Source organism: Hypomesus transpacificus, chromosome 2, assembly GCF_021917145.1.
Source record: "Hypomesus transpacificus isolate Combined female chromosome 2, fHypTra1, whole genome shotgun sequence".
Classification (NCBI taxonomy): domain Eukaryota; kingdom Metazoa; phylum Chordata; class Actinopteri; order Osmeriformes; family Osmeridae; genus Hypomesus; species Hypomesus transpacificus.
In genome coordinates, this window is record NC_061061.1 from 12,031,743 (window position 1) to 12,056,153 (window position 24,411).

Consider the following 24,411-nt stretch of genomic DNA (forward strand, 5'->3'; position numbering starts at 1 on the left):
TTTTCTTCCTTTCTCTCTGTATTGTCCATATTTTGTAATTTACATTTAATAAGATGTCACTTGTAGTGTAATATTATAATATTAAGATGGACATTGCGTGTGTTGATCATTGCTTGCGCGTAACAAAGTCGACAACAAGCCTCTAACCACGCTGAGCGAGAGGAAAACATTTGGCGAGATGAATGAACTTTCCTTCTCCTCCCCCTCTCCTTCTCTACATGGGGCTACAAAAGTAGCTGGTTCTACAAAGGAAGTATAAACTGACAGGGTAGAGAGGGAATGCCTATTAATTAACGCGGAAAGGGCACCGTCGACGTTCCCAAGCTGAGAAGAGGATTAATTTAAAAACGTTTGCATAAAAGCCCTGTGGGACTGACCAGGGAGGAGTTAAACTGATTTCTCTCAGAGGACAGCAAATAGGAAACTTATAAAGGTTGTGTAACGTGCGATCGGAGAACACAGAAATCTGAGTGGCGTGGACGCTGCAAAATCGAAGCGTTTCGTGGAAGTACCGTTGAAGACCGAAATACAAAGTTGCATAGGTGCTATTAAAATAAAAATGCGGTAGCGCTTCAGCGATTTCAATAATAACTGGTTCAGTGGCACAGACTAAACGATTAATCGTAGAGAGACGAAAAAGGGGTATAGATTTGTATTACTATAGTAATTCACTGTAATTAAATAAGCGAAAATGGCTAAACCAAATTACACCGGGACGTTTCATTTGGTTACTCAAGAAAACATGGATTCTTACCTCGCAGCTTTGGGTAAGTAAGTTTTTAGGTACAATTGTATGACAACTTTGCAACATAATATCAATTTAATGTGAAACAAAGTACAAAATCTGAGGGGTTGTTTGGCTATAGTATTTCTCTATGTACATATCTTTACGTGTAGCAGTCAGTATCATATTTTGTGCAGACAGTACTGTTGGCTGAACAGCGTACAGCAGTATTATACCAGAGGAGGCTGGTTTTCATTCCCTCTCAAACCACACCCTCAAGCCACATCTATGGCTTCATCACTTAATGACAGATTGACCTGCACATGACCTCGGATACTCAAATTACATGTGAAAAATGTGTTCAAGCTCAAGGCACACAAGGTCACACTGTTAAGGCTTAGCGACGCCTCATTAATCTTGTGGCAATATATTGATGAATTTTGATTTTGTGTCTCCTCTCGCTCGCTCTCTTCACCAGATATCAACTTTGCTTTGCGCAAGATTGTGTGTTTGCTGAAACCCACCAAACAAATCTGTCACGATCCTGCGACCGGGGACGTCAAGATCCGCACCATCACCACCTTCAAGAACTTTGACATGGATTTCAAACTGGGCCAGCCCTTCACAGAGGACCTGGGCCCCGTGGATGGACGTGTGTGTCAGGTGTGTGTGTGTGCCAGGTGTGTGTGTGTGTGTGTCAGCTGTGTGTGTGTGTGTGCGTGTGTGTGTGTGTGTCAGGTGTGTGTGTGTGCCAATTGTGTGTGTGTGTGTGTGTGTGCGCGTGTGTGTGTGTGTGTCAGGTGTGTGTGTGTGTGTCAGGTGTGTGTGTGTGTGTGCCAGGTGTGTGTGTGTGTGTGTGTGTGTGTGTGAGTGTGTGTGTCAGGTGTGTGTGTGTGTGTCAGGTGTGTGTGTGTGCCAGGTGTGTGTGTGTCAGCTGTGTGTGTGTGTGCGTGTGTGTCAGGTGTGCGTGTGTGTGTTTGTGAGGCTTTTAGTTTATTGCTACTGGTCTCATGTTTTTCTAGTTCCTTTGTCATCTGTTAGAGATCATGTTAAATGTACGACACCTAATTACGTTTACTGGTAAAACACGTTTTTTTGTTTGGCTGTAGTACAGTGGTTAACGTGTGTAGACAAGAAAAAAAATAAGTGTGTAAATACTGTATGTGGCTAATATGTTCTGAGAGAATTCCCTGTTGTGATTTGGGGTCAAAACCACCCCCAGTGGTTTGGGTTTCTCAGAACAGAAGTATGTTATTGTGGACTAACTGCTTGGCTTTGTACTGACAGACTACAGTGGACTGGCAAGGAGACAAGCTGTTGTGTGTGCAGAAAGGAGAGAAAGAGGGGAGAGGATGGACACACTGGCTGGAGGGCAACATGCTGCATCTGGTGAGGATGAAGGGATGAAGGGGTGTATGGAGGGATGCAGGGAGAGGTGTAGAGAGGTGCTAGAGGCAGGTAAACTGCGGAAAAGGAGAAAGGAGGAACATAACGTTCGGAAGCAGAAGAGGATATGCAAATGACACTAGAGTAGCGTGGAGGTTATTCACCGGCTTGTTTGTGCAATCTTACATTTGGGGATAATTAGGTTGGGATGTTTTTTCTTCATCCCTTTTTGTTGCCTGTCGAAAAAAAGGGGGGGGGGGGGATTGGGGCCTAGAGAAGGAAGACAAAGACGGGAAAAGGACTGCTTGTATAAAGAACTCGACAAAGTTCAAACAAGTCTTATAAAACAAACGACCTGTCTTCTCTGTCTCTGGTTAAACGCGATTAAGATTGGAAACAAACAGTCAGCATTGTTCCACTGAAGATTTAACTCTCAAATATGCATAATACCTTTGTCATGGAGTAGCTTGACAAAACAATAACCTGTTGGTGCTACGTTCAAATTCGAAAAGACAATTAGCTGAGAAATACCATGGAGGATCAGGCAACAAGGGGTGGATTTCACAAGTTGCACAAGGTGGGTGAATAAGGACTAACATGGAACCGGAGGGAGGGAGGGATATGAGTCGTTAAAAGGGTGGCAGAACGGATTATGGGGTCAAGAAAAAAGAGGAAGGAGAGAGAAACTGGGGAACATTTAGTGTTTTGAATACAGGCCTTGTGTTGGGTGATGTCATTAAATGTTGTGATGATGTGTAAATGATCTGTCTATGTTATCTAAGTCTGTGTCAATCACCTCTCTCTCCCTCTCCCCCCTCCCCCTCCCCCTCCCCCTCCCTCTCCCTCTCCCTCTCCCTCTCCCTCTCCCTCTCCCTCTCCCTCTCCCTCTCCCTCTCCCTCTCCCTCCCTCCCTCCCTCCCTCCCTCCCTCCCTCTCCCCCTCCCCCCCCCCTCTCTCTCTCTCTCTCTCTCTCTCTCTCTCTCTCTCTCTCTCTGTGTTTGTTCTCTCCTCTGCAGGAGATGAGAGTTCAAGATGTGATTGCCAAGCAAGTCTTCAAGAAAGCTGAGTAAAGTGGTTTGAAACAGTTACATTAAACTCTAATGTTTCTGTACTCTGTAAGTGCCATTGTTTCTTTAATAGAATCATTTTCAAACATAACTTGGACAGAATGACACTAAATTGAAGACTTACGAGTTAAAATCTTGTGTATCAAAAACAGTACTTTCCATGACATGTTATTTCACGTATGTAAAGTTAGTTACTTACTCAGAATATTGTATGTTTATGTAACAGATGGGTGAGAGCGATAGGTACAAAGCAGAATACAGTGTATAAACATTACCAATGCATGTACTGCAATTGCACTATAATGGTTCCAATGGTGAATGTCTTCTTGTTGTACTGGATGTGTACCAGTTGTACATTAAAATAAACCATATCTTGCTCGATGCTTGAAAGCAATTATAGTTTTCTAAGTTGAAGTTATTTATCCATTTGATTGTACACTCATTTTCACTAACAGTGAAATCAGTTTCTCACATTAAATATTATCTACATAGATAACGGAATAAATATTGCGCAATAAATATTGCGCAAGTTTCAATTGCAATAAGTTGACGCAATACAAGATTTGTCAAAAAGCTTTTGTCTTCCTACAGATGAACAAACACTTGAAAGAAGTTGCCATCAATTAAATAAATACTTTTGAGTAACTATTGATACAGTACTGCAGTGCAACTTTTATGTTGCCAACAGGGGGTGATAGACAACATAAAAATGTGGGACAGTCCATGTGCCTACACAGGGTTTCATGTTATCAGCTTGTTTAGGAACAATGTCAATACTGGTAGCATTAGTCAATGTTGGATCTAAATTTATGTCCCGCCCCATTCATCTTCCTGTGGCTCTGATGTCATCCTGACTAAGGAAATCGTGGAATGTCCGTTCATGTCATTCACCGATTGGCCCGATCGATCCATCAATGGTATCCTTGAAGGGCCATCGCTTTCTATGTCACAATGTTGATGGCATAGATTCAGCACCGGAGACTTCCCTGAGGGGAACAGGACACGGGATTTCAAGACCTCAGCTAGACAGACATCCACACAGAGATGAACATAAAGAAGAGAGAGTCCCTGCAAATCACCATAGCTCATTAACACTTCCCTAAGATGGATCTGTTTCCCCATGGTGTGAACTCACTAATGAGCTTTGGAAAGGATTCAGCGCGTCAGTGGATAATGACTCACACTGGCGAGGTTAGGGTGGCCCTGAGCTAAGTACTTCATACCTTGCTGTCATACTTTAACCCTTGTGCTGCCTTCGGGTCACATGACCCGAAGGTTCACAACGAACCATCATTGTGTTGTGACAAATGTACCCAATACAAAAACAAATTAAAAGGATTTTCTTTTAACCTTCGCGATGTGGGGGGTCTGAGACAGCCCGACGGTTAAAAGAAAATGCTTCACTTTGGGTATGCTGTAAAGTTGTCGCAATACGACGGTGAGTCACAATGACTGATGGGTCAGAATGACCCGAAGATAACACAAGGGTAAAAATGGAAATGGTAACTGTAACATTAGGAACCAGCAATGACACTGGTCTTCAGATCGTTGATACAATCATATCTATCTAAAGGCATCAATGTTATCATTTGGCTGGCTAGTTTTTGGAATCGCTTGAGTACCTGAGTTGACAAAAACTGGCTTCAGACTTTTCTCTCCATCACAGGTCTCCTGGCAGTGTTTCCCTAACTCTGGGCATGGGCACAGTGGCTCTCTGATGACCACTGGCTCCACAGTCAAACGGCAGGGGCTGGAAGCTGCTGTCAAACAAGAAAGGACAAGTCAGCACATCTCACATTTGCATTTATTAATTTAGCAGACGCTTTTATCCAAAAGGGCATGTGATACGTGCATCAGACAGCCAAGCACAGGTTGAGAGAGAGAGAGAGAGAGACAGAGAGACAGAGAGAAAGAGACAGAGACAGAGACAGAGAGAGAGACAGACAGAGACAGAGAGAGAGAGAGAGAGAGAGAGAGACAGAGACAGAGACAGAGACAGAGAGAGAGAGAGAGAGAGAGAGAGACAGAGACAGAGACAGAGACAGAGAGAGAGAGAGAGAGAGAGAGAGAGAGAGAGAGAGAGAGAAAGAGACAGAGACAGAGAGACAGAGACAGAGAGAGAGACAGAGACAGAGAGAGAGAGAGAGAGAGAGACAGAGACAGAGACAGAGACAGAGACAGAGACAGAGAGAAATATTGCAATGGTTGATGCCCAAGGAACAGCCTGTGTTTCAAGACACTGCAACAACGTCACATCTCAAATACAGAATAACATATCTCTCGCTTTGCCTTTTTAAGACTATAGCTGCCAATACTTTTCTTTCTCCTGATGTGAAGGAAGTTAAGTCTACCACAATAGGCTGTTCTGTAACTCCTTCTTGCCCTCTCATGGTGGGTGGGATTGCTTTTTACAGTTAGATGAAACATATGAAGTATGTATGATGTCTGATCTGGGAGCTGGGGATCACAGGGTTGTCTCTGGGCATTTTCATGACCTCACTCATTGTCTATTAACCAGAAAATTGCGGTGGTTTAAGATGAAACATAAATTAAAAGGTGACTGATATTGTTTCAAGTCACCAACTGTTTCCTTGTACAGTAAGAACCACATCTGGTATGTGCGTCACATTCGTTCAAATAAATGTGTCAAGCTTGGATAAGAAAAGGATGTGGTTACGCTTGTTACATCTCTCATGCGTCTTACTCCTGACACAACTTAGAAATGTTCTCCAATCTTATTCAAGAACTTAACAGAGATGCCTGATCAAACCATAAATAATATACATATATTGTATCCTCTCTGTTTAGCATTTGTCTTCTTAGGGTAGTAGAGTGACACAAGTGTCACTTCTTAAGTGACACTTGTGTAAGTGACACTTGAATTGTCCTAAACTTTTCACTTCGTGACACTTGTGGTAGCATGACTGACATTACAGATATTCTACAAAACTTTATATCGTCATGGGGTATTTTTCTCCCTGCAGGGGTGCCGTATAGGTGGGAAAGTTTAGGACAATTCAAGGGCCTCTGACTGACAAAATTCCGCTAATTCCGCTCTGCTAATCTTTTCGAACAATTTAGTTGAGTGTTCTGTCTGCAAACTGTAAGCTTTAATGTATTATTAGGTATTACAAGTGAACTACTGGGAGCTACTTTCAGCCTAGCTTCTACAACGTCCGGCATAGCTCATTGTTGTCTTTGATCTTGTAACTGTAAAAAGCGCAGTGCGAAGCGCCAGCCTCCGCAAGACACCTCATGTTTCCTCCTGCCACAAGCTCGACATCTGACATCCACCTACGCATCCTTTTTCTTGCGTGCTTTCAACGCTTCTGACACGCACAAAGACCCCCCTATGAATAGATGCTGCCTTTGCCTGAAAGTCCTGACTTGCATTGACTGGAAGTAGGCACCAAACCAAAACCTGCGTACTGAAACAACATACAGACACCCACTGGGGACTATATAGGCCGCCAAGGGGCAGTTTGTTGTACAGCACAGAGCACATTAAAAACAAACGGAAGTAACAAAACAAACCAACTACAACAAAACAAAAGTGTGTCAGTGTGCAGTGGAGACACATGTAGGCTTCCGACCTGTATGGTAGGATTGGCGCTTCATCCTCCAGTAGATAATGCAGAACAGAATGATGAAGATCGACGTCACTACCACCCCTACCCAAAGGCCAGCTGGTAACATCCAGGAACAACCTGACAGAGCGATAGAGACAAGTCCATGTCATCAAATGAACTGATCACGTCCAATGCACTTAGTTATAAACATAGTTGCAGCATAACGTGAACGTAATAGTTTCTTTCGAAACCTGACCTATGAGGTAACAGGAAGTGATTGGGACGTACTTGGTATGATGAGATGGCACTTTGCATCGCTGGTATCAGTTCCTGCGGATTTCAACTCCTGTCCTAGTTTTTCACAACTGTGGAAGAAATGGAAAAAAGTGGAAAAAAGAAATCCAAATGATGAATGTTTGTTCACAAGTTCGTTCCATTTTCTCATATCTTAAAGAGAGGGGTATGTACGCTTGTGATGGTTGCCAATTAAACATGTCAATCACTGTGCAAACACATCTCAGCATTGAATGTCGTTTCTGTTCAATTACGATTTGACAAAGAATAGATTCTCAAATGTTTTACTTGGAGTGGGGTTTGCAGGGAGAAAGACCCTTTGTGGAGCTGAAGGTCCCAGGCATACATGGGGCACAGACGGTGTCATTTCCGATGGTAGCTGGTGGTCACAAAGGCAGGGTTACACCCAGGGTGAGATCTATCCTAGTCTGTGCTATGAAGGAGGATACAGATGTACTGGTCGATTATTTGGTGCTTACTTAGAACACTCACCGTTAACCTTAACCTCAGAACCTGGGTCACACTCGGTCACAGTGGCGCAGTGCGTCTTGTCTTTGTCTACAAAATAGTAACCAAACACGCACTCGCACTGTCTGTCCTGGTCTGCCTGGCATTCTCTGGCCGTCTTCATGTTGCTCTCTGGGAAGGGGGAGGGGCCAGAGCGAGGGACATGAACCAATGGCAGACAAGGGGGAGCAGGGAGGAAGAAGACATGGAAATGAGGAGAGGGAGAGAAGAGGAGGCAGACATTTTAAAGGAGGGAGAGAGAGAGGGGAGAGAGAGAGGGGAGAGGGAGAGAGTGTTTGGGGAGAGAGAGAGAGAGAGAGAGAGACAGAGAAAGAGACAGAGAGAGAGACAGAGAGAGAGAGAGTGTTTGGGGTTTCAGAGATTGTGAGTAGAGGATGAAAAAGGGGAGGCAAGATTGGGAAAACAGTCACTGTATTATAATACGGTAAATGAACCCAGGGTCAGAGAACAATGCAGTGAGGAAACAATGCAATGGGGAAACGGGACCTACTGGAATGGCAAAGGTCTCGACATGGCAAACACTGACGTAAGAAGTTCCTGTCAGCGGTATATTCATTGTGTTTGCATCTTTCACACATGGTCTGTTCAGTCTGTGTGCAGTCTTTGAAAACATGCTGGCCTGTGGTATGGTAGATTAAATATGGAGAGATGGGAGATAGAGAAGGAAAGGATGAGAGGATGAGAGCGAATGAAAACACAAACCCAGAGCATAAGCAGTATACGGTCTCTCCCACTCTATTTCAGGAAGCCTACTGTAGGTCTTGTAGGTTTTTTGCGCCCTAATTTGACAAGATTGTAATAATAAGCTGGTATTGTTAAAGTAACAAACGCAAGCTATGTTCAATACAGTATTGATGATTCTGTGATGAGAAAGTATACATAATGTACTAAACAACTTTGTCATGTCATTAAAATAAACAGCCGAAATGTCTCACCTTTTGGGCATTTGTCACAGCACCTATCCTCAGATAGGTGCTGATATTCCTCAGGTTTGCAGTTTTTCTTACCAGCCATCTCTAGTCCATTTGAGAATAATCTTCTCGCTGATCTGAGTGATTTTGAGGATGTTCTTGTCGATGTTGTCAATATCTTACCTTTAAAACGTTTTAAAGTCCTCTACAAATGGTTTGTCTGCTTCCTCTACCGATGTTCATACACCTGCCAATAAGCCTATCATCTCACAATCTGAAGCAAACATTTGATTTTTGCATTTCTCCCGTCTGTTCTGGTGACGCCGTTTTTTCTTTACTCTGCTGTCATCCTGTTCTCTCGGTTCTTCCTTTCAGAGAAGTGATCTGCCCCCTTCTGTGTGTCACCCAACTCCTGACGCTTTTCAAGTGGAAACCCCCTCTGTCCCTCATCGGACTTCACCTCGTCTCTTCCTCCCTCTTTCCTTCCGGTCCCCGCCTCTCAGCATTTGCCTGTCTGTATTGGATGGCATTTCATTTTTGGATCAGTTGCTCTCACGATCTGTTTTGTGATATGAAACAGGAAACAAAGCAAGACAATGTGACACTTCCTTTCTGTCCTCCGCCTCTTCCCCGTAGCCCGCCTGACGGAGTTTGTGTGGAACCTTCAGTCCGCTTGAAGTGTTCTTTCGTTCAGCCTCAACTGTGGAGACAGATATTCTTCAAATATTACAATTAATACAAAGACACATGCACACAGTCCTTCTATCCAATACCACTGTGACCCATGTAAAACAATGTTCAACAGATGATTTTGTTAGTCAAATAAAGTTTCAATAAAGAGAGAGCGCGGGGTGGGGTGGGGGGGAGTGGGGGGAGCAACGAAGAGAGCAAGCAAAATAAAAGGAAAAGAAGAAGTCGTTTTTGTTGTCATGTGTTCAGATAGATTTGATCGCCATCGGATGACCACCATGCAGAGACTGAGGTATGTTAAAGCTTCCCTCGTTCAGCTACAACTGCTCTCTCAAGCAGTTAAAACACATACTTTTGGTAGATTGTATCATTGTAATCATAAATGTTGCTTTTGCAGTCTTGTCCTCGACCACCATTGACTTAGATTGCTATGGATTTCCTTTTTTGTGCGTCTAGTTTTGTTGTTTCTCCGTTCTTATGATGCCCCCCCCCCCCCCCCTTCCCTCCTACCCCCCTTACCCACCGCCACCCTCGTCCCCCCAGCCTCTGTCTCATCCTCCTGCCTCACTATGCCTTCTCGGTGCTCTTGGGGTGGGTGGAGTCTCCAGGTTATCCCCGTGGTTACCCACCCTTTGCCAGTACCAATTGGAGCAGGTGTGCTCCACCTGGCCACATCATCTCCCTCAGGTTGATTCACCTCAACCTGGAGGACAGCTCTGACTGTGACCACGATGCCTTGGAGGTCAGTAGCGTCGCAGGTCAGAGGGATGAGAATATTATAGACATCCTAAAGAATAGTAATTTTCTATTACAAGGGTTAAGTCACCACCTCTAGACACATTGTTGTGCTCGTGTGACTGAAGACCACTGTGGTGTTCCGTTTTCGTGAAATCGACAACTGATCAGGCAAAGAAACGTGTCTGTTGTTAAAGCTAAGCCGATATGTGTCGCTGTCTGTCCTCCTTTCAGATCTTTGCAGATGGAAACCGTCTAGAAAAACTGTGTGGTATAATGTCGCCTGACGAGCTGGATGCTTCCGTCAATCCCCTGCTCTCCTCCACCACGGGTGGGTGTCTATCTCTCTCGTTCCGCTCAGACTACTCCAACACCAAGAGACACACTGGATTCAGAGGCTTCTACACTCTGCAAGGTGAGGAGGAAGAACCAGAAGCGGGAGGGGGGAGAGAAGAGAGAAAAAGAAGAAGGTGGCAAATGCCACGCTTCAAAAGAATCTCATTGCTCGACTTTGACATTTGAAATCTTGTCCGCCCTTAGACTTTGATGAATGCTACGACGACCCAGATAACGGCTGCACCCAGTTCTGCCACAACCACATCGGCGGTTACCGCTGTTCCTGTCGTCCCGGTTACTACCTCGACACAGACGAGCACACTTGCACAGGTACGCACTACGGCACAGATGGGTCCCAACCCAGGTGCAATTAAGCGACTCGTACATGTGGGGGAAGGTCGAGTCACAGAAGAAATGAGGCAAAGAGGAAGTAAGTTCTAAATAAGAAGTGAGAGCAAAAACAGAGATTGACAAATTAAGTGGGAACAAACAGTAGAAGGGAAAAGCAGAAATGAAAACGAAGATGAGGAGGGAGAAAAAATGTTGATGAAGATGATGTCACTGTCCGTTTACATTTTACATTTTAACATTTAGTCATTTAGCAGACGCTCTTATCCAGAGCGACTTACAGTAAGTACAGGGACATTCCCCCCGAGGCAAGTAGGGTGAAGTGCCTTGCCCAAGTATACAACGTTATTTGGCACGGCGGGGAATCGATCCGGCAACCTTCTGATTACTAACCCAACTCCCTGACTCCCGTTTAGCAGACGCTTTCACCCAAAGCGATGCGCAGAGGGCAAATCCCACCTGCCACTTGTTGATCTGCAGTCTAAATGTTCTGACCCTGAGTTACACCCACCCACGACCCACCTGGTGATGGTGTTACTGGTTACCCCCCCCTGACCCCCCCCCCCACACAGTGAGCTGCTCTGAGGACCTGTCTGGTGCGCTGCGGGGTGTGATCTCCACCCCCTCTAGACCCGGCCCGTATGCTGAGAACGCCCAGTGCTCCTACACTCTCTCTGTGGAGGAGCACCTGCAGCTGGTGCTGGAGTTCATGGGGGAGTTTGACGTGGAGCAGGGGCCCGAGGGCCAGTGTGTGGACACCCTGACGGTAGGTGGTTGTCTGGCAAAGAGGCCTTCTCTGTACATCCATTTTTTTTCTTTCCCATAATTGTAGACCAACGGACACACAAACATCCTAAGTGTTTCGTTGTTGGTACATGGTGAGATCGAATGATGGCGTTGTATTGACATTTAGCCAACTTTAGGTCCAAGGTTGCCAGATGTGCTGATGCAGGCTGAATTAACCCTCTCTCGGTGCCTAGTGGTTCCTGAGCCACATCCGTTCCAGTTAGTCTTCCTGTGACCCTCCATCCTGTCTTCTCTTCAACCCCGTGACCATGTGATCATGTGACCTGTCACTTTCAGATTAAGACTCCCTCGAAGGTTGTGGGCACATACTGCGGCCACGTGGCTCCGCCCCCTGTCCACACAGGGTCACACCACGCCCACATTCTATTCTCCTCTGATGGCTACGGCACCAACACTGGCTTCACAATCCACTACTCTACCAAAGGTAAGCCTTTTGCCGCTCCGTGCCAAATAAAGGAAGCAAGTCGTGCCACACAAACTATTTTGTTCTCACAGTCATTTGCATGGTAATGAAATCTCGTGTGTTTATACATAAGTATGGATCATGATAGTAGAATTACGCTGTTCATTTTGGTTTCAGTTTATGGAAGACTGACTGAAGGTTGATTTAGCAAATAATTCATACTGTACTTTTGCAGCAAAGACATGTCCAGGGTTTGTGACTTCCGGTGCTACGATGACCCCTGAACTTCCTGAATATGAACATGGCAACAAAGTCACTGTCCACTGTGAGCTCGGGAAAATCTTGAATTCTGATGCTGTGAGTTCTGTTCTAAACTGCAGTGCACTGTTCTAAACTGCAGTGCACTGTTCTAAACAGCAGTGCACTGTTCTAAACAGCAGTGCACTGTTCTAAACTGCAGTGCACTCCACACTTCAGAATCATACTCTACTTCATCATCGTCTGTAGGCCTACATTTTACATCAACAATTCAAATACTGTATATAAATCATGTCATCAAAGAGTGTGGTTTAATCGAGGATACTTACCTTTAATACCTTTTCATGATATACATTTGAATATTTGGTTGTGATATACACTGTAAATGTCACAAGGCACTTTCAAGATACACTGCATTAACAACGTGTGAGGTAGTACTGATCTCTTTCAACTTCGACAGCGCAAAAAGACCCATAGTGACGTGTGGTACGAGTCGATATGCCAGAGGACAGGCAAGTGGAGTCCAGCGTACCACTGTGAATGTGAGTAAAACAGAAACCTCAAACTTTATACCAGATTACATAATCCATGATTTAGCTCATTTTCAGATGACTAATTCAACAAGTACAAATGTAGGCTACCGGATTTACTTAATGTTAACCCCCCAGGGTTCCAAACGCCAACATGTTACCGTAAATTAGCTGTTGACTGTGATAAAATAACCACCGTCAATTATCTGTTGCAGCTGTGGACTGTGGAGAGCCAGATATCCCCAAAGACGACATTCTCCAGGTGACGGAGTCTGACCCGAGCACGTTGTACGGTGACAAGGTGCAGTTCAGGTGCAAGTCCAAGTACTACACACTAGAGGGAGAAGGTGAGCTAACAGCGGGGTTTTAAACATTTATTTATGTTATTCATTTATTTACATTTATTTCCAAAAAACATTAAACATTTCGAGAAATATAAACTGTTTAGCGTAAATAATTATATAACAAACTACAAAATGTATGACATTAATTAAGCTGACAACAGTTCAAACGGACAATCGGTTTTAATCAATGCATGAGAAACAAATATATGAAGAAAGACAATATATGGAATAAACAAGTGATTGGTCTTATTATATTGTATTATGGTTGAAAAATAAGGAAATCTAAAGCATAAGTGAATCCGCATGTTAGAATCCAGACTGATATGGTTCTCCAGGGGCGAATCTAGACTAGGGGGCTCTGGGGGCATGTACCCCCAGAATACATTTTAAAAATATATCCTTTTAAATAGTGTCCTCTAGTGGGTTTTAGGACGAAAAATTAAGAAATTAAGATTTAAAATCTGAAAAAACTTTTTTTAACGTTTTTTATTTTTTATAAAAAAAATATTTGGGGGGCTAATGAAACTTTTGGGAGGGCTCCAGCCCCCCCAAAATAGGGCTAGATACGCCCATGTGGTTCTCCCCTCACTGCCGCTGCACTGCAGTCCTGCCCACCCTCCATCCTTCCTGTATTAATCTGACAGTTTGACTTAAATTCCTCTCTTCTCCTGTCAGATGAATACACCTGCAATGTCAGTGGACATTGGATATCAGAGACAGGCCAGGGCAAGTTTCCAAAATGCATTGAAGGTATGACAAACTTTAACATTTATACAAAAGGTTATCACTTTATCCTTTAGCATTATTTAGCATTCCGCAGCATTAACTTCTTTGTTCCTCTTAGTGTGTGGGAAGACGGAGAACGAGCTTGAAAGCACTGGGAGGATTTGGGGAGGTGATGTTGCGAAGCTACGCGACATACCGTGGCAACTTTTGATGCTGCATCCAACTAGAGCAGGGGCGACACTGATCAACGATCGCTGGGCCATCACAGCTGCTCACGTCGTGGAGAAAAATGAGGAACTAACAAAAACTATCTATGGTGGAGTGATAGATGGACAAAAGGCAAGACAAAGTCACCCTGAAGTAGCTGTCTTACAAGTTAAAAAGGTTATCATTCATCCCGGCTACGCAAAAAGTTTGGACAATTCTGTACGCACAAACTTCGACAACGACATCGCCCTTATCCAACTGACCGAGAGAGTGACGCTCGGGCCCGCTATCCTGCCTATCTGCCTGCCTGAGCCCGATGAAGAGCTGGAGGCCGATACTTTAGGCACTGTTTCAGGGTGGGGAGCAACTGAAAAAAGGGAGCAAAGCAGAATGTTACGTCATACTGATGTGGCTGTATACACTACTAGTAAGTGTGAAGACACACCTCGTATTGAAGAAAATCCCTTGGTCTTCACTGGCAACATGTTCTGCGCTGGAAAGGATGGGCATGATAGCTGTAGGGGAGACAGCGGAGGTCCATTTGTCGTACCCAGATTAGGGAACCAGAACAAACCGCACCGTCTAATGGGGGTCGTGTCGTGGGGCTCCAAATGTGAAGAGCATGGAGACTTTAAGGGGTATTACACCAAGGTGTCTAAGTATTTAGGCTGGATCAAGGAGACAATAGAGAAAGAGGAGAGTGACGAAGAATAACCCAACTGTACCTAGTTAGTCAAAGAGTTACTCTTAACAGCAGATATAATCTCATGCATAACTTCAGCAGATATTATCTCATGCCTTTGATTTCTAGCTACTGTCCTAATATGTTTTACTGAATGATTGTAAAAACCTTTATAGAAATACTGATTTAGCACTACTAAATACTGGGGGTGTGTAAACAATCTTTGTGCTTAAGCCGAGTCTGTTCTGTTTTTATAAAATGTTTGTGTTTGTAAAATGAATGGGCTTGATTCAACTTGTCCTGAATTCAATAAAATCATAGTTTTGTGTCACACATGGAAACATTTGCTAAATGTTATGAACTCATGATGGCATTTGACCTGAAAACATATACACACAGTTCAGAACTGAATCCAAACAATAAACTGGAATGTGACACTGTTCCACGTTCTACCTACCATCATCTTCCACATAGTTTGGTCTCCCTGCAGTATCAGACACAGACCAGTTTGAGTGACTACTTGGGGGGCCCGCGTTCCTGGGGGGCCCACGCTCCTGGGGGCCCACGCTCATCTTCAGACACCTGGACATCAGAGCCTCAGATAAACATGATCACGACTCACCGACAGAGCAATCACTACATCGTTCTTGTTTTCAAACATTCACAATGACTATTATTGTACATTTGCAATGATAACAATTCGACTCCTAAGGTTCAGCATAAACAACGGAAAACCCTTTATTCACATACATAGTGTCCCAGTTTGGCACACCATGACAAATGAACAAATAAAATAAAACACATAAACAAATACCTCTAACGTGGAGTTTGTCCTATTTGCAAAACCAAAACAAACTGATCAAACAAGTCTTTACGGGAAGATTACTGAACACACAGCCAAACGTTAGCTCCCCCTTCCTCTCCCCTTCCTCTCCCCTTCCTCTCCCCCTTCCTCTTCCCTTCCTCTCCCCTTCCTCTCCCCCTTCCTCTCCCCTTCCTCTCCCCTTCCTCTCCCCCTTCCTCTCCCCCTTCCTCCCCCCTTCCTCTCCCCTCTCTCTCCCCTTCCTCTCCCCTCTCTCTCCCCTTCCTCTCCCCTCTCTTTCCCCTTCCTCTCCCCTTCCTCTCCCCTCTCTTTCCCCTTCCTCTCCCCTTCCTCTCCCCCTTCCTCTCCCCTTCCTCTCCCCTCTCTCTCCCCTTCCTCTCCCCTTCCTCTCCCCTTCCTCTCCCCTCTCTCTCCCCTTCCTCTCCCCTTCCTCTCCCCTTCCTCTCCCCTCTCTCTCCCCTTCCTCTCCCCTTCCTCTCCCCTTTCTCTCCCCTTTCTCTCTCCATCTGCTCCACAGCAGTCCCCCTCACAGTCATAAGCTGAGGCAGAGGATTGGGACGTCCTGATAAGGCTTGGACAGAGAGTCAAATGATCAAGATCTAGGACACAGTTCACAAACAGCAAAGCCAATACAGTTTTTCTTTGAATTTTCTACAGTTCCATCTTAGAACAAGCACAGTATAAGCATTAAATAAAATACAGTTTTGTAACAATTTCACGAAAATTACTTCCCCTCCCCCCCCCCTCATTATCTCTTTCCTCATCATTCCATTTTTCACAATCGTACGCTCACTCTACGTCTATAGCAGTTTTAGCCAAGACAAACAAGAATCGCTGTCTGACTTTTAGACTTTCAGCCCAGTCTCAACCAAGATCCACACACAGTGAAAGTCTGCTGTCATTTACGTACGGCGGCTTGGTCATTGTATCAGTGACAGTGCTTGTGTTCTCCTAACGTCCAACACTGTACAGTAAACATGGACTGGACACATCGCTTCATATGGTGAGATATTTCTTTGTAACGTCAAACTCTTGACAAAAAGTTGCAGTCTAGATTTATCTAGTTGTACCTGGATAATGACCTAATTAGGAATATATTATTTACTTTGAAATGATGGCTTACTATCTTAGTAATATTTGTAAAAAAAAATAAAAAATAATATTAAGGGTACTGTTTATTGACATGTTAACATCCCCCCCCCCCCTTCTCTGTCCCAGGTTGTTGTGTTTACCCCGTGTTTGAGTGCTGGCGTCTTCCTCGGTCGGATCCTACCCTGTACGGAGAGCTGCAATCACCCCAGTACCCTCAGCCGTACCCCGGGGGTCTGACAGAGACTTGGGACCTCCAGGTGCCCGAGGGCTTCCAGATTCAGCTCACCTTCACACACTTGGACATCGAGCCTTCCGCAAACTGTTACTACGACGCCGTGACGGTGAGTGAACGTCGAGTGGAGCTCACAGACTTTCTCTCAGCTTCCGCGTTAGGGGTAACCCTGGGCAACTGTGATCCCCTCTGTAAAAAACGCTTTTAAGAAGTGCTTTGCGAATGGTTATATACGTTTTAATTTGTAGTGTGATTACTCCGCTTGTGGAGGTTCCTTTCCGTGTCCTTACCTTGCTGTTCTAGGTTCTGCACGACCAGAAGATCCTGGGGAGGTTCTGCGGCCAGGAAAACTCTGCTGATGGCCATCACCCCCGGCAACCAGCCTATCTTGTCTCCGGGCAACAGGCTCACCCTTGTTTTTCAGTCAGACGAAACTAACCCTGAGCTGCACCAGCCGATTGGCTTCTCTGCTCACTACCAGGCCAAAGGTGCCACTGCTCTCTGTAACAATGCACCTCAAATCCAACATACACTGCAAAAGTGTCTAAAACTTTGAGCAAAATTCCTCCCTCCCTCCCCCCTCCCTCCCCTCCCTCCCTCCCTTCCTCCCTTCCTCCTTCCCTTCCCTCTCTCTCTCTCTCCCCCTCTCTCTCCCCCCTCTCTCTCTCTCTCTCTCTCTCTCTCTCCCCCCTCTCTCTCTCTCTCTCTCTCTCCCCCTCTCTCTCTCTCTCTCTCTCCCTCCTCTCTCTCTCTCTCTCTCTCTCTCCTCTCTCTCTCTCTCTCTCTCCTCTCTCTCTCTCTCTCTCTCTCTCTCTCTCTCTCTCTCTCTCTCTCTCCCTCCCCTCCCAGACATAGATGAGTGTTCAGCTCCCGCCCCTGAGGACGGGACAGGTCCACTCTGCTCTCAGCTCTGCCACAACACCCTGGGCTCCTACCTCTGCTCCTGTCACCATGGCTACAACCTCAGACCTGACCAGCGCACCTGTGTGTGTGAGTAAGCTCCAGCCACACGTTTGGCTGCATGAGAGCAGTCAGGTGGCTGAGCGGCTAGGGAATCGGGTTAGTAATCTATAGGTTGCCAGTTCGATTCCTGGCCGTGCAAAATGCCGTTGTGTCCTTGGGCAAGGCACTTTACCCTTCTTGCCTCGGGGGAATGTCCCTGTACTTACTGTAAGTTGTTTTGGATAAGAGCGTCTGCTAAATGTAAATGTTGAATCTTCATTTGAATGTGTCCAATTAATTTTAGAGCATCCGTGCTCGTTTTTTCCCCTTTCTCCCCCCATGCACAGTATCCTGTGGCGGGGGTATTTTCGATGAGCCTGAGGGGGGCGTTCACCAGTCCGGGGTACCCTGAGCCTTCCCCCCTCGGAATGTCCTGTCAGTATGTCATCTCTGTGGAGCTTGGCTTTACCGTGACCCTCAACTTCACCAGCGGACTTTCACATAGAGAGCATAGACACCCAACAAGGACACAACTGTATGTACCACTGGCTTCAGGTAACCGTGGAAACCTTAACCCTTGACCCCTCTGCTCTGCCGACCTGCCCTGAACCTGCACCGGCACGCTTTTAATCATCTCTCGTCTCCAGGTGACTATCCCTGGCAGGGAGACCCAGAAGTTATGTGGGGAGCAGAGTCCAGGACTGGTGCTGACCAACTCCAATAATGTCAAGCTGGACTACCGAACAGACTGGGCTGGGCTGAGCAGAGGCTGGAGGCCTGCAGTACAGCACCCAGAGTGAGGAAGGGAAGAGGGGAAAAGGAAGGGCCTAAATCAGGTGGTACCTGATTAATCGTAGAAAGGAATGATGCCAGGCCATCACTGAAAAGAAGAATTTGTTCTTCATGATTCTGCCTGGTTGAATAAAGGTTAAAAGAGTGCGAATGACAGATCGAGATTAAGAATATAGGGAGAATGTTACGGTGGGAAAACACCTGATGATCAACACGTTGGTTTGAGGTGACTGTGGAGTGTGTGTTTGTGTGTCGTTGTCATCCCTAGGGGTTCAGTGCGACCCCCCCAGTGCTGTGGTCCATGGTCGAGTAACTCCAGTCTTCAAAGAATACTTCTACAGAGATTACATCCAAGTGCGCTGTGACCAGGGCTATAAACTCATGAGGGTAAATCTAATTAAATCTCTCAATCTCAAACCCATCATGTCCATATTAACTATTAGCTGCAGTATCAAATAAACGTTCTAACATCTCTCTCTCTCTTGCTCTCTCTCTCTATCATCCATCTATCTATACGTCTCTCTCAGGATGGTAAAGAGATCCACAGTTATTCATCCATGTGTCAGAACAACGGACAGTGGCACCTCTCTCTTCCAGAGTGCCAAAGTGAGTCAAGGAACTTGTGTAGTCGTATAGTCACTGCCCTGATGACCAGGGCCGGCCCAAGCCTTTAAGGGGCCTTAAGAAGAATTGATTTGAGGGCCCCTCGGTGAAGCTGTATATATATATAATATCTATATAATTTTTACAATTACAGCAAGATGTAATTTCATGTGCTCTTGGGCGCCTTCTGGTGGCCATGGGGGCCCTAAACAGCCGCTTAGTTTGTTTATGCATTGGGCCAGCTCTGCCAAGAACATTTGATGACAAGCCAGCATTCCTTCTCCTGTAGTACTGGACTGTGGGAGGCCTGAGCCGTTACTGAACGGAGGGGTGACGTTCATATCTGGAGCCGATAACCAGTACCTCTCAGTCATCCAGTACCACTGTAACGAGCCACACTACGCCTTTCTGGAGGCCGCAACAGGTGACGAACCCCAGCAGAGACTGAACTGGGACCCGTTTCAATTAAGGGATGATTAGGTTCTGTTCAAAAGGATCCATCTGTCCATCCAGTTAACGCACGTCTGTTTCCTATCTGTCTCAGTGAGCTATACGTGTGCAGCGGACAGGAAGTGGAGACACGGCCAGGGCAGCCCCGTCATCCCTACGTGCATACCAGGTAGACTCACCGAGACATGCCAAGCATTCAGTCCTTCCTTGGAAAGTCGACTTTATGAACATAAGGGTTGTTCTCGTGTGAGGAATGGTGCCGCCCTCCATTAGAGTTGCCTGTCTGGGGAGTTTTGAGTTCAGTGTTTCTCCCTCTCGCTGTGTCCCTCAGTGTGTGGACGGCCCTCTGAGTCCCTCTCAAAGACTCACGGCCGGATCCTAGGAGGCAATGAGGCCCCTGAAGGCTCCATCCCTTGGCAGGTGTTGCTGAGTGTGGACGGCAATAGAGGAGGGGGGATGGTGGTTGGAGACCGCTGGGTCATGACTGCGGCGCATAACTTATTCAAAGAAAATGGTGCTCCAATGCTAAATGAAGTTAAGGTATGAAGGCTACGTAATAACCACATAATCTACTCTTTGATAGAGTGTTTCATAGAGATCGAGAGCATTAAATAAAATGTCCCATTGTTTCTGCTACAGGTTTTCATGGGAGGTAATAATGCTGTAGAAATCAGTAAACACCCTCCAGCTGCTGTAAGTTCTCTTCACCTGCACCCAGACTACCACAACCCCAACAAAGATAACTACAATCATGACATTGCTTTGATCAAACTTCAACAAGCAATCACTTTCCAAGATTCCATCATGCCAATTTGTTTGACAGTTGAAAATGCTACGTACCAAAGTACCCAGATTGGGTAAGAAACACATTTTCCAATCATTTCCATTCCATTTATGTTTTTTTATTTTTTAGGTTCATCTCCAAGTCTTCCTTTTTCCCTTTGGAACGACCCGCACTAACCTCCCTCATCTCTATTCAGATTTGCTTCAGGGTTCGGCATCACAGAAGATAAAATTTCCAATAAACTGCGATTCATAGGCCTTCCTGTGGTTGAACAAGAAACTTGTCAAGATTCTATCAAAAAGGCCAAAACAACCGTAAATTTCTCAGAGAACATGTTCTGCGCTGGATTTCCTGAGGGCAAAAAGGACTCCTGCCAGGGGGACAGTGGTGGACCCTTCTCCCTGAGGAAGGGGGATCGGTTTTGGGCAGCCGGTATCATCAGTTGGGGAATTGGTTGTGGAGAAGCAGGAAAATATGGAGTTTACACCCGTGTTGGGAACTACTTAGACTGGATCCAGAAGACCATGCAGGAAAACTGACCCTTCACCATTTTGGGGAATCTTCGGTCATTAAATTAGGGAGAAAATAAATGTCGTTAGCCGTGGTCTTTCACTGGTCCAAATTATGTTTTTAGAGGAAATAAAGACGTATTGTTGTATTGTCTGCGAATGTTCTTCGATGTCTTGATGGATAGGCTGCATTGAAAAGTCGATCATGACAACCAATGACCAAGGATGCTGGCGTTCTGTCATTGGAGGAGAAACGCTAGCAATTTGCAGGTTTCATTTTCATTCAGCACAATCAACGGATACACAGATATACAACGTACAATGACTACAATATATGGCAAATATATATTATTATTAAAACAACCAGCATAATACGTTATTTTAGTTATTGAAATGTGTAGATGGCTCCATGTATTATGGCCTTAGCCTAATGAATTCTCCGTCAAAGTAAAAGTGAAAGTAGAGAACGTATTTATTTCCGCACGTATTTATAACTTTCATTACATTTTCATGCCTACGTTGTATAGCCCTGCTGTGTTTATGGACACTATAGTTGAGAACCGTTTCAGACTGAACGCGCTGGGGTTCAAAATGCTTGGCATTCTACTTATTGGGTTCTTGACGACATGCGTTTCTGGTAAGAAGAGAGCATCGTTTCAGTTTGAAGATAATAAATCAACTGAATTTTTCTTGCTTAAATATGCTCCCTTCCTGATAACAAAAAGGTATTTATCACCTTTTACCCTCTTTACCCTACCTTGACCTACTTTTGTCTCCCACTCTTCCACCCTTCTCTCAGCTGACGGAGGTGCAGATGTGGTGCTGTCCTGTTCTCTGGTGGAGGAGGGTGGGGGGTTGGGGGGAATGGGAGGGGGTGGGATGTTTACCCGCACCCCAGCCACCCTGGTACTGAGAGACTTGGCTGTGACTCCTGATCTGTCCCCTGAAACACTGACTCCATTCGTCCCTAATCCAATCCCTAATGCCGATGACATCATCATTGAAGCTAAAGGTTGGTTTATCGGTTTCTTTTTCAATGGCGACCGTGTTCATGTGGAGATACACAGTCGTTTCAGTTCAACGGTTCTCTCTCCGTGACAGTGACCTCTCCTGAGATCCCAGAGGCTGACCTGCTGCTCCATGCTGACTGCAACGAGCAGGAAGTGACATGTGAGATCAGCCGTTACTACCCCCGTGGTTCCCAGGACGACAGCGAGCCAGCCTACTTCATCGGCTCCCTGCAAGTGGAGGGAGGAGGGCTTGGCCTCACGCTGATCCTGCAGACAGCGGCAGTTGAGACTGACCAATCCGATCCGCCAGCTCTCGTGCAAAACAAACTGGAGCTTCCTCTCAGCCAATCAGGGACGTTGCTGACAGAGGGTGAGATCACAAGGTCGCTGTCAAACTTTTGAGGATATAACTTCTGCTCTATAGGAAACAGATATTTTTGAATAAATCTACTTCCCTGCATCGGTAAATTTATTTTGTTTGCCTTCTTCCTCCTCCTCCTCCTCCTCCACCTCTTCCTCATCCTCCACCTCCTCCTCATCCTCCTCATCCCCCTTATCCTCCTCATCCTCCTCATCCTCCTCATCATCCTCCTCCTCCTCCTCTGTTTCCCAGTGGTGTATTTGGTGTTCTCTCGCTTGCAGTCAGTGTCTGCTCCTCTAGGGGGCGTAGTCCTGCTGGACTGTGGGTTCAGACAGCAGGCTCCACCCCCAGGGCCGGACCTGGGGCTTGAGTGGCGGCTGCAGCATCAAGGAACAGGAAGGAGAGTACTCGAGTTGAAGGTCGGGCAGACAGGAAGTGAGGTGGAACCAGTCGGTTAGTAGAGGCAGACTACAGTATACGTACAGCCTTTCTACTGTAACAGCACCTGATCAACTCCCTGTCTCCCAATGGAAGTCATGTCATCACAAAATGTCTTCATTGCATAACATGACATGGGTTTCGCTTCTCTGTCGAATCCATAAAGATTATTGTTTGCAAAAGGGCACGTTTACAAGGGAAAGCTTCTCTAACTTAGTAGACTGGTCTGGTGACATATTCAACGTATGCTAACCTTGCAAACTCCCTGTCCCGTTCTATCCACGCTCGCCGCAGCACACGTGGAAAGGCAAGGCTCCGTTGTGGACGCCGCCCTGCTGGTGGGTGAGGGGAATGCATCCGTGAGTCTGTCCACGTTGAAGGTGTCAGACGAGGGGACCTACATCTGCACAGTCAGCACCGGGGTCTTCCAGGCTCAGCAGGTCATCCAGCTGCACGTCATCCGTGAGTCTCCCCTTCTGTGGTAGTCTGGTCGATCACAATCGACCCCCTGACAGGATTGTAGCAGCTAGATTGTCTTCAGCTTGTGTTTATTTTCTTGTGAGAGTGAACAGTCTTTTTATTGAGGTGACAGTTTTAGTGAGAAGACAGTCTGCAGTTTGAGGGTTTTTTGTGTGAGAGGATCGTTTTTTAAAGACTCTCTTCCTTTGCCTCTCTTTCTTCAGAGCCTCCACGTGTCACTCTCTCTAAAGACAAGCTGGTATTTCTGGATACGTCGCCCCAGAAATTGAGCTGCCACTGCAAACATTACTACCCTCTGGATGCTCAGGTGTGTCTCTCCCCTGCACTGAGATCAGGCCTCTGACCCCTCCAAATATCAGCCCGTCAGACACACATTGAAAAACATGATCATGCAAGTTACTGCAGTCGCACAGAGCTACAGTAATCCGTTTAAAGTTTATTGTATGTTTTTGTGGATCAGGATATTTACATTTACATTACATTTACTCATTTAGCAGACGCTTTTATCGAAAGCGACTTCCAAGAGAGAGCTTTACAAAGTGCATAGGTCACTGATAATGACAACAAGATAGCCCCAAATGATATAGTGTTCTAGTAGTGTTTGCATTATGCTGTATGTGCATTGGCACACTACAAATATCCCACAAACAAAAGAATACGTCACGTTAGATAAACGTCTCGTCTTTTCCCCCTCCCGTTCTCCTCCTCTCTCAGGTAGAGTGGTTGTCTCTCTCTCCCTCAGGCACAGAGCCGGTCCTCATGGCGGACCAAGGCTCTCTCTCCAGCCACAGACAGCACAGTGACGGGACCCTCTCCATCTCCTCCCACCTCATCCTAGCCCCCTCCAGCCTGCCCGCTGGGACCACAGTCACCTGCAGGGTGTCCCACCACGCCCTGGCCTCGCCCCTGTCCATCAGCCTGACCGTGGAGGCACCCGAGCCAGGTAGCTACGGAACATCGTCACCGATTGCATATTTGTTTAAAGTTAGATCCCACGGCAACGCATAGGAACTCGCTTCCCTTCCCGACGTCTGTGATTGGTCCACTGATCTGTGATCTGTTTTCCTCCCGGTAGATTCTTATTGGATGTTCCTGGGCTTCCTGGTCATCACCGGGCTCTTCTTCTACCAAGTTATGAGATAGAACAGAGCTCTTCTTCTACCAAGTTATGAGATAGAACAGAGCTCTTCTTCTACCAAGTTATGAGATAGAACAGATCTCCTCCTCCTCCAGTCTGCTGAGCGACCATCGATGCTCATGGAGTTCACAACAACTGCATTGGTGTAGCTAACGGGAGTTAATATGTAACTGTGAAAGGATTTTATTTTCTAAATAAATGATTTAAATGAC

General features: G+C 45.8%; 5 protein-coding genes across 10 annotated transcripts; 4 read left to right on the forward strand and 1 right to left on the reverse strand.

Moving 5' to 3' along the window:
* Positions 1-188: 188 nt before the first annotated feature.
* rbp5 (retinol binding protein 1a, cellular) lies at positions 189-3,571 on the forward strand. The gene is made up of 4 exons (XM_047029648.1): positions 189-767; positions 1,203-1,387; positions 2,012-2,113; positions 3,127-3,571. Exons 1-4 carry the CDS (start codon positions 692-694, stop codon positions 3,178-3,180), a joined length of 417 nt encoding a protein of 138 aa, XP_046885604.1. The 5' UTR covers positions 189-691; the 3' UTR covers positions 3,181-3,571.
* Positions 3,480-9,235, reverse strand: LOC124473865 (tumor necrosis factor receptor superfamily member 14). Of its 3 annotated transcripts, none has more exons than XM_047029579.1 (8): positions 8,504-9,235; positions 8,059-8,187; positions 7,533-7,679; positions 7,329-7,419; positions 7,035-7,111; positions 6,771-6,884; positions 4,800-4,934; positions 3,480-4,163 (listed from the first exon to the last, which is right to left on the reverse strand). In XM_047029579.1, exons 1-8 carry the CDS (start codon positions 8,580-8,582, stop codon positions 3,985-3,987), a joined length of 951 nt encoding a protein of 316 aa, XP_046885535.1. In that variant the 5' UTR covers positions 8,583-9,235; the 3' UTR covers positions 3,480-3,984. The 3 variants fall into 3 exon arrangements, with proteins under 3 accessions (XP_046885535.1, XP_046885526.1, XP_046885544.1); XM_047029570.1 differs by having other exon boundaries at positions 4,800-4,937; XM_047029588.1 differs by lacking the exon at positions 8,059-8,187 and having other exon boundaries at positions 4,800-4,937.
* Positions 9,236-9,329: 94 nt separating this feature from the next.
* c1s.2 (complement component 1, s subcomponent .2) lies at positions 9,330-14,878 on the forward strand. The gene is made up of 11 exons (XM_047029546.1): positions 9,330-9,461; positions 9,713-9,911; positions 10,139-10,319; positions 10,445-10,570; positions 11,161-11,354; positions 11,672-11,819; positions 12,034-12,155; positions 12,517-12,598; positions 12,802-12,933; positions 13,606-13,680; positions 13,775-14,878. Exons 1-11 carry the CDS (start codon positions 9,409-9,411, stop codon positions 14,575-14,577), a joined length of 2,115 nt encoding a protein of 704 aa, XP_046885502.1. The 5' UTR covers positions 9,330-9,408; the 3' UTR covers positions 14,578-14,878.
* Positions 14,879-16,482: 1,604 nt separating this feature from the next.
* Positions 16,483-20,211, forward strand: c1r (complement component 1, r subcomponent). Its single transcript, XM_047033453.1, is given in 15 exon segments — positions 16,483-16,498; positions 16,587-16,801; positions 16,996-17,061; positions 17,063-17,180; positions 17,542-17,682; positions 17,982-18,025; positions 18,027-18,125; positions 18,127-18,189; positions 18,282-18,430; positions 18,695-18,813; positions 18,954-19,032; positions 19,319-19,453; positions 19,574-19,648; positions 19,811-20,019; positions 20,119-20,211. Coding segments are annotated over 10 exon segments (1,008 nt in total). The 3' UTR covers positions 18,792-18,813; positions 18,954-19,032; positions 19,319-19,453; positions 19,574-19,648; positions 19,811-20,019; positions 20,119-20,211.
* A 797-nt stretch (positions 20,212-21,008) lies between these two features.
* tapbpl (TAP binding protein like) lies at positions 21,009-24,411 on the forward strand. Of its 4 annotated transcripts, none has more exons than XM_047040859.1 (9): positions 21,009-21,409; positions 21,572-21,784; positions 21,874-22,152; positions 22,396-22,596; positions 22,876-23,043; positions 23,265-23,368; positions 23,776-24,004; positions 24,137-24,200; positions 24,235-24,411. In XM_047040859.1, the coding sequence occupies exons 1-9, from the start codon at positions 21,283-21,285 to the stop codon at positions 24,236-24,238; spliced, it is 1,389 nt and encodes a 462-aa protein (XP_046896815.1). In that variant the 5' UTR covers positions 21,009-21,282; the 3' UTR covers positions 24,239-24,411. The 4 variants fall into 4 exon arrangements, with proteins under 4 accessions (XP_046896815.1, XP_046896807.1, XP_046896831.1 ...); XM_047040875.1 differs by having other exon boundaries at positions 21,019-21,088; positions 21,300-21,409; positions 24,137-24,411; XM_047040867.1 differs by having other exon boundaries at positions 21,030-21,109; positions 21,300-21,409; positions 24,137-24,411.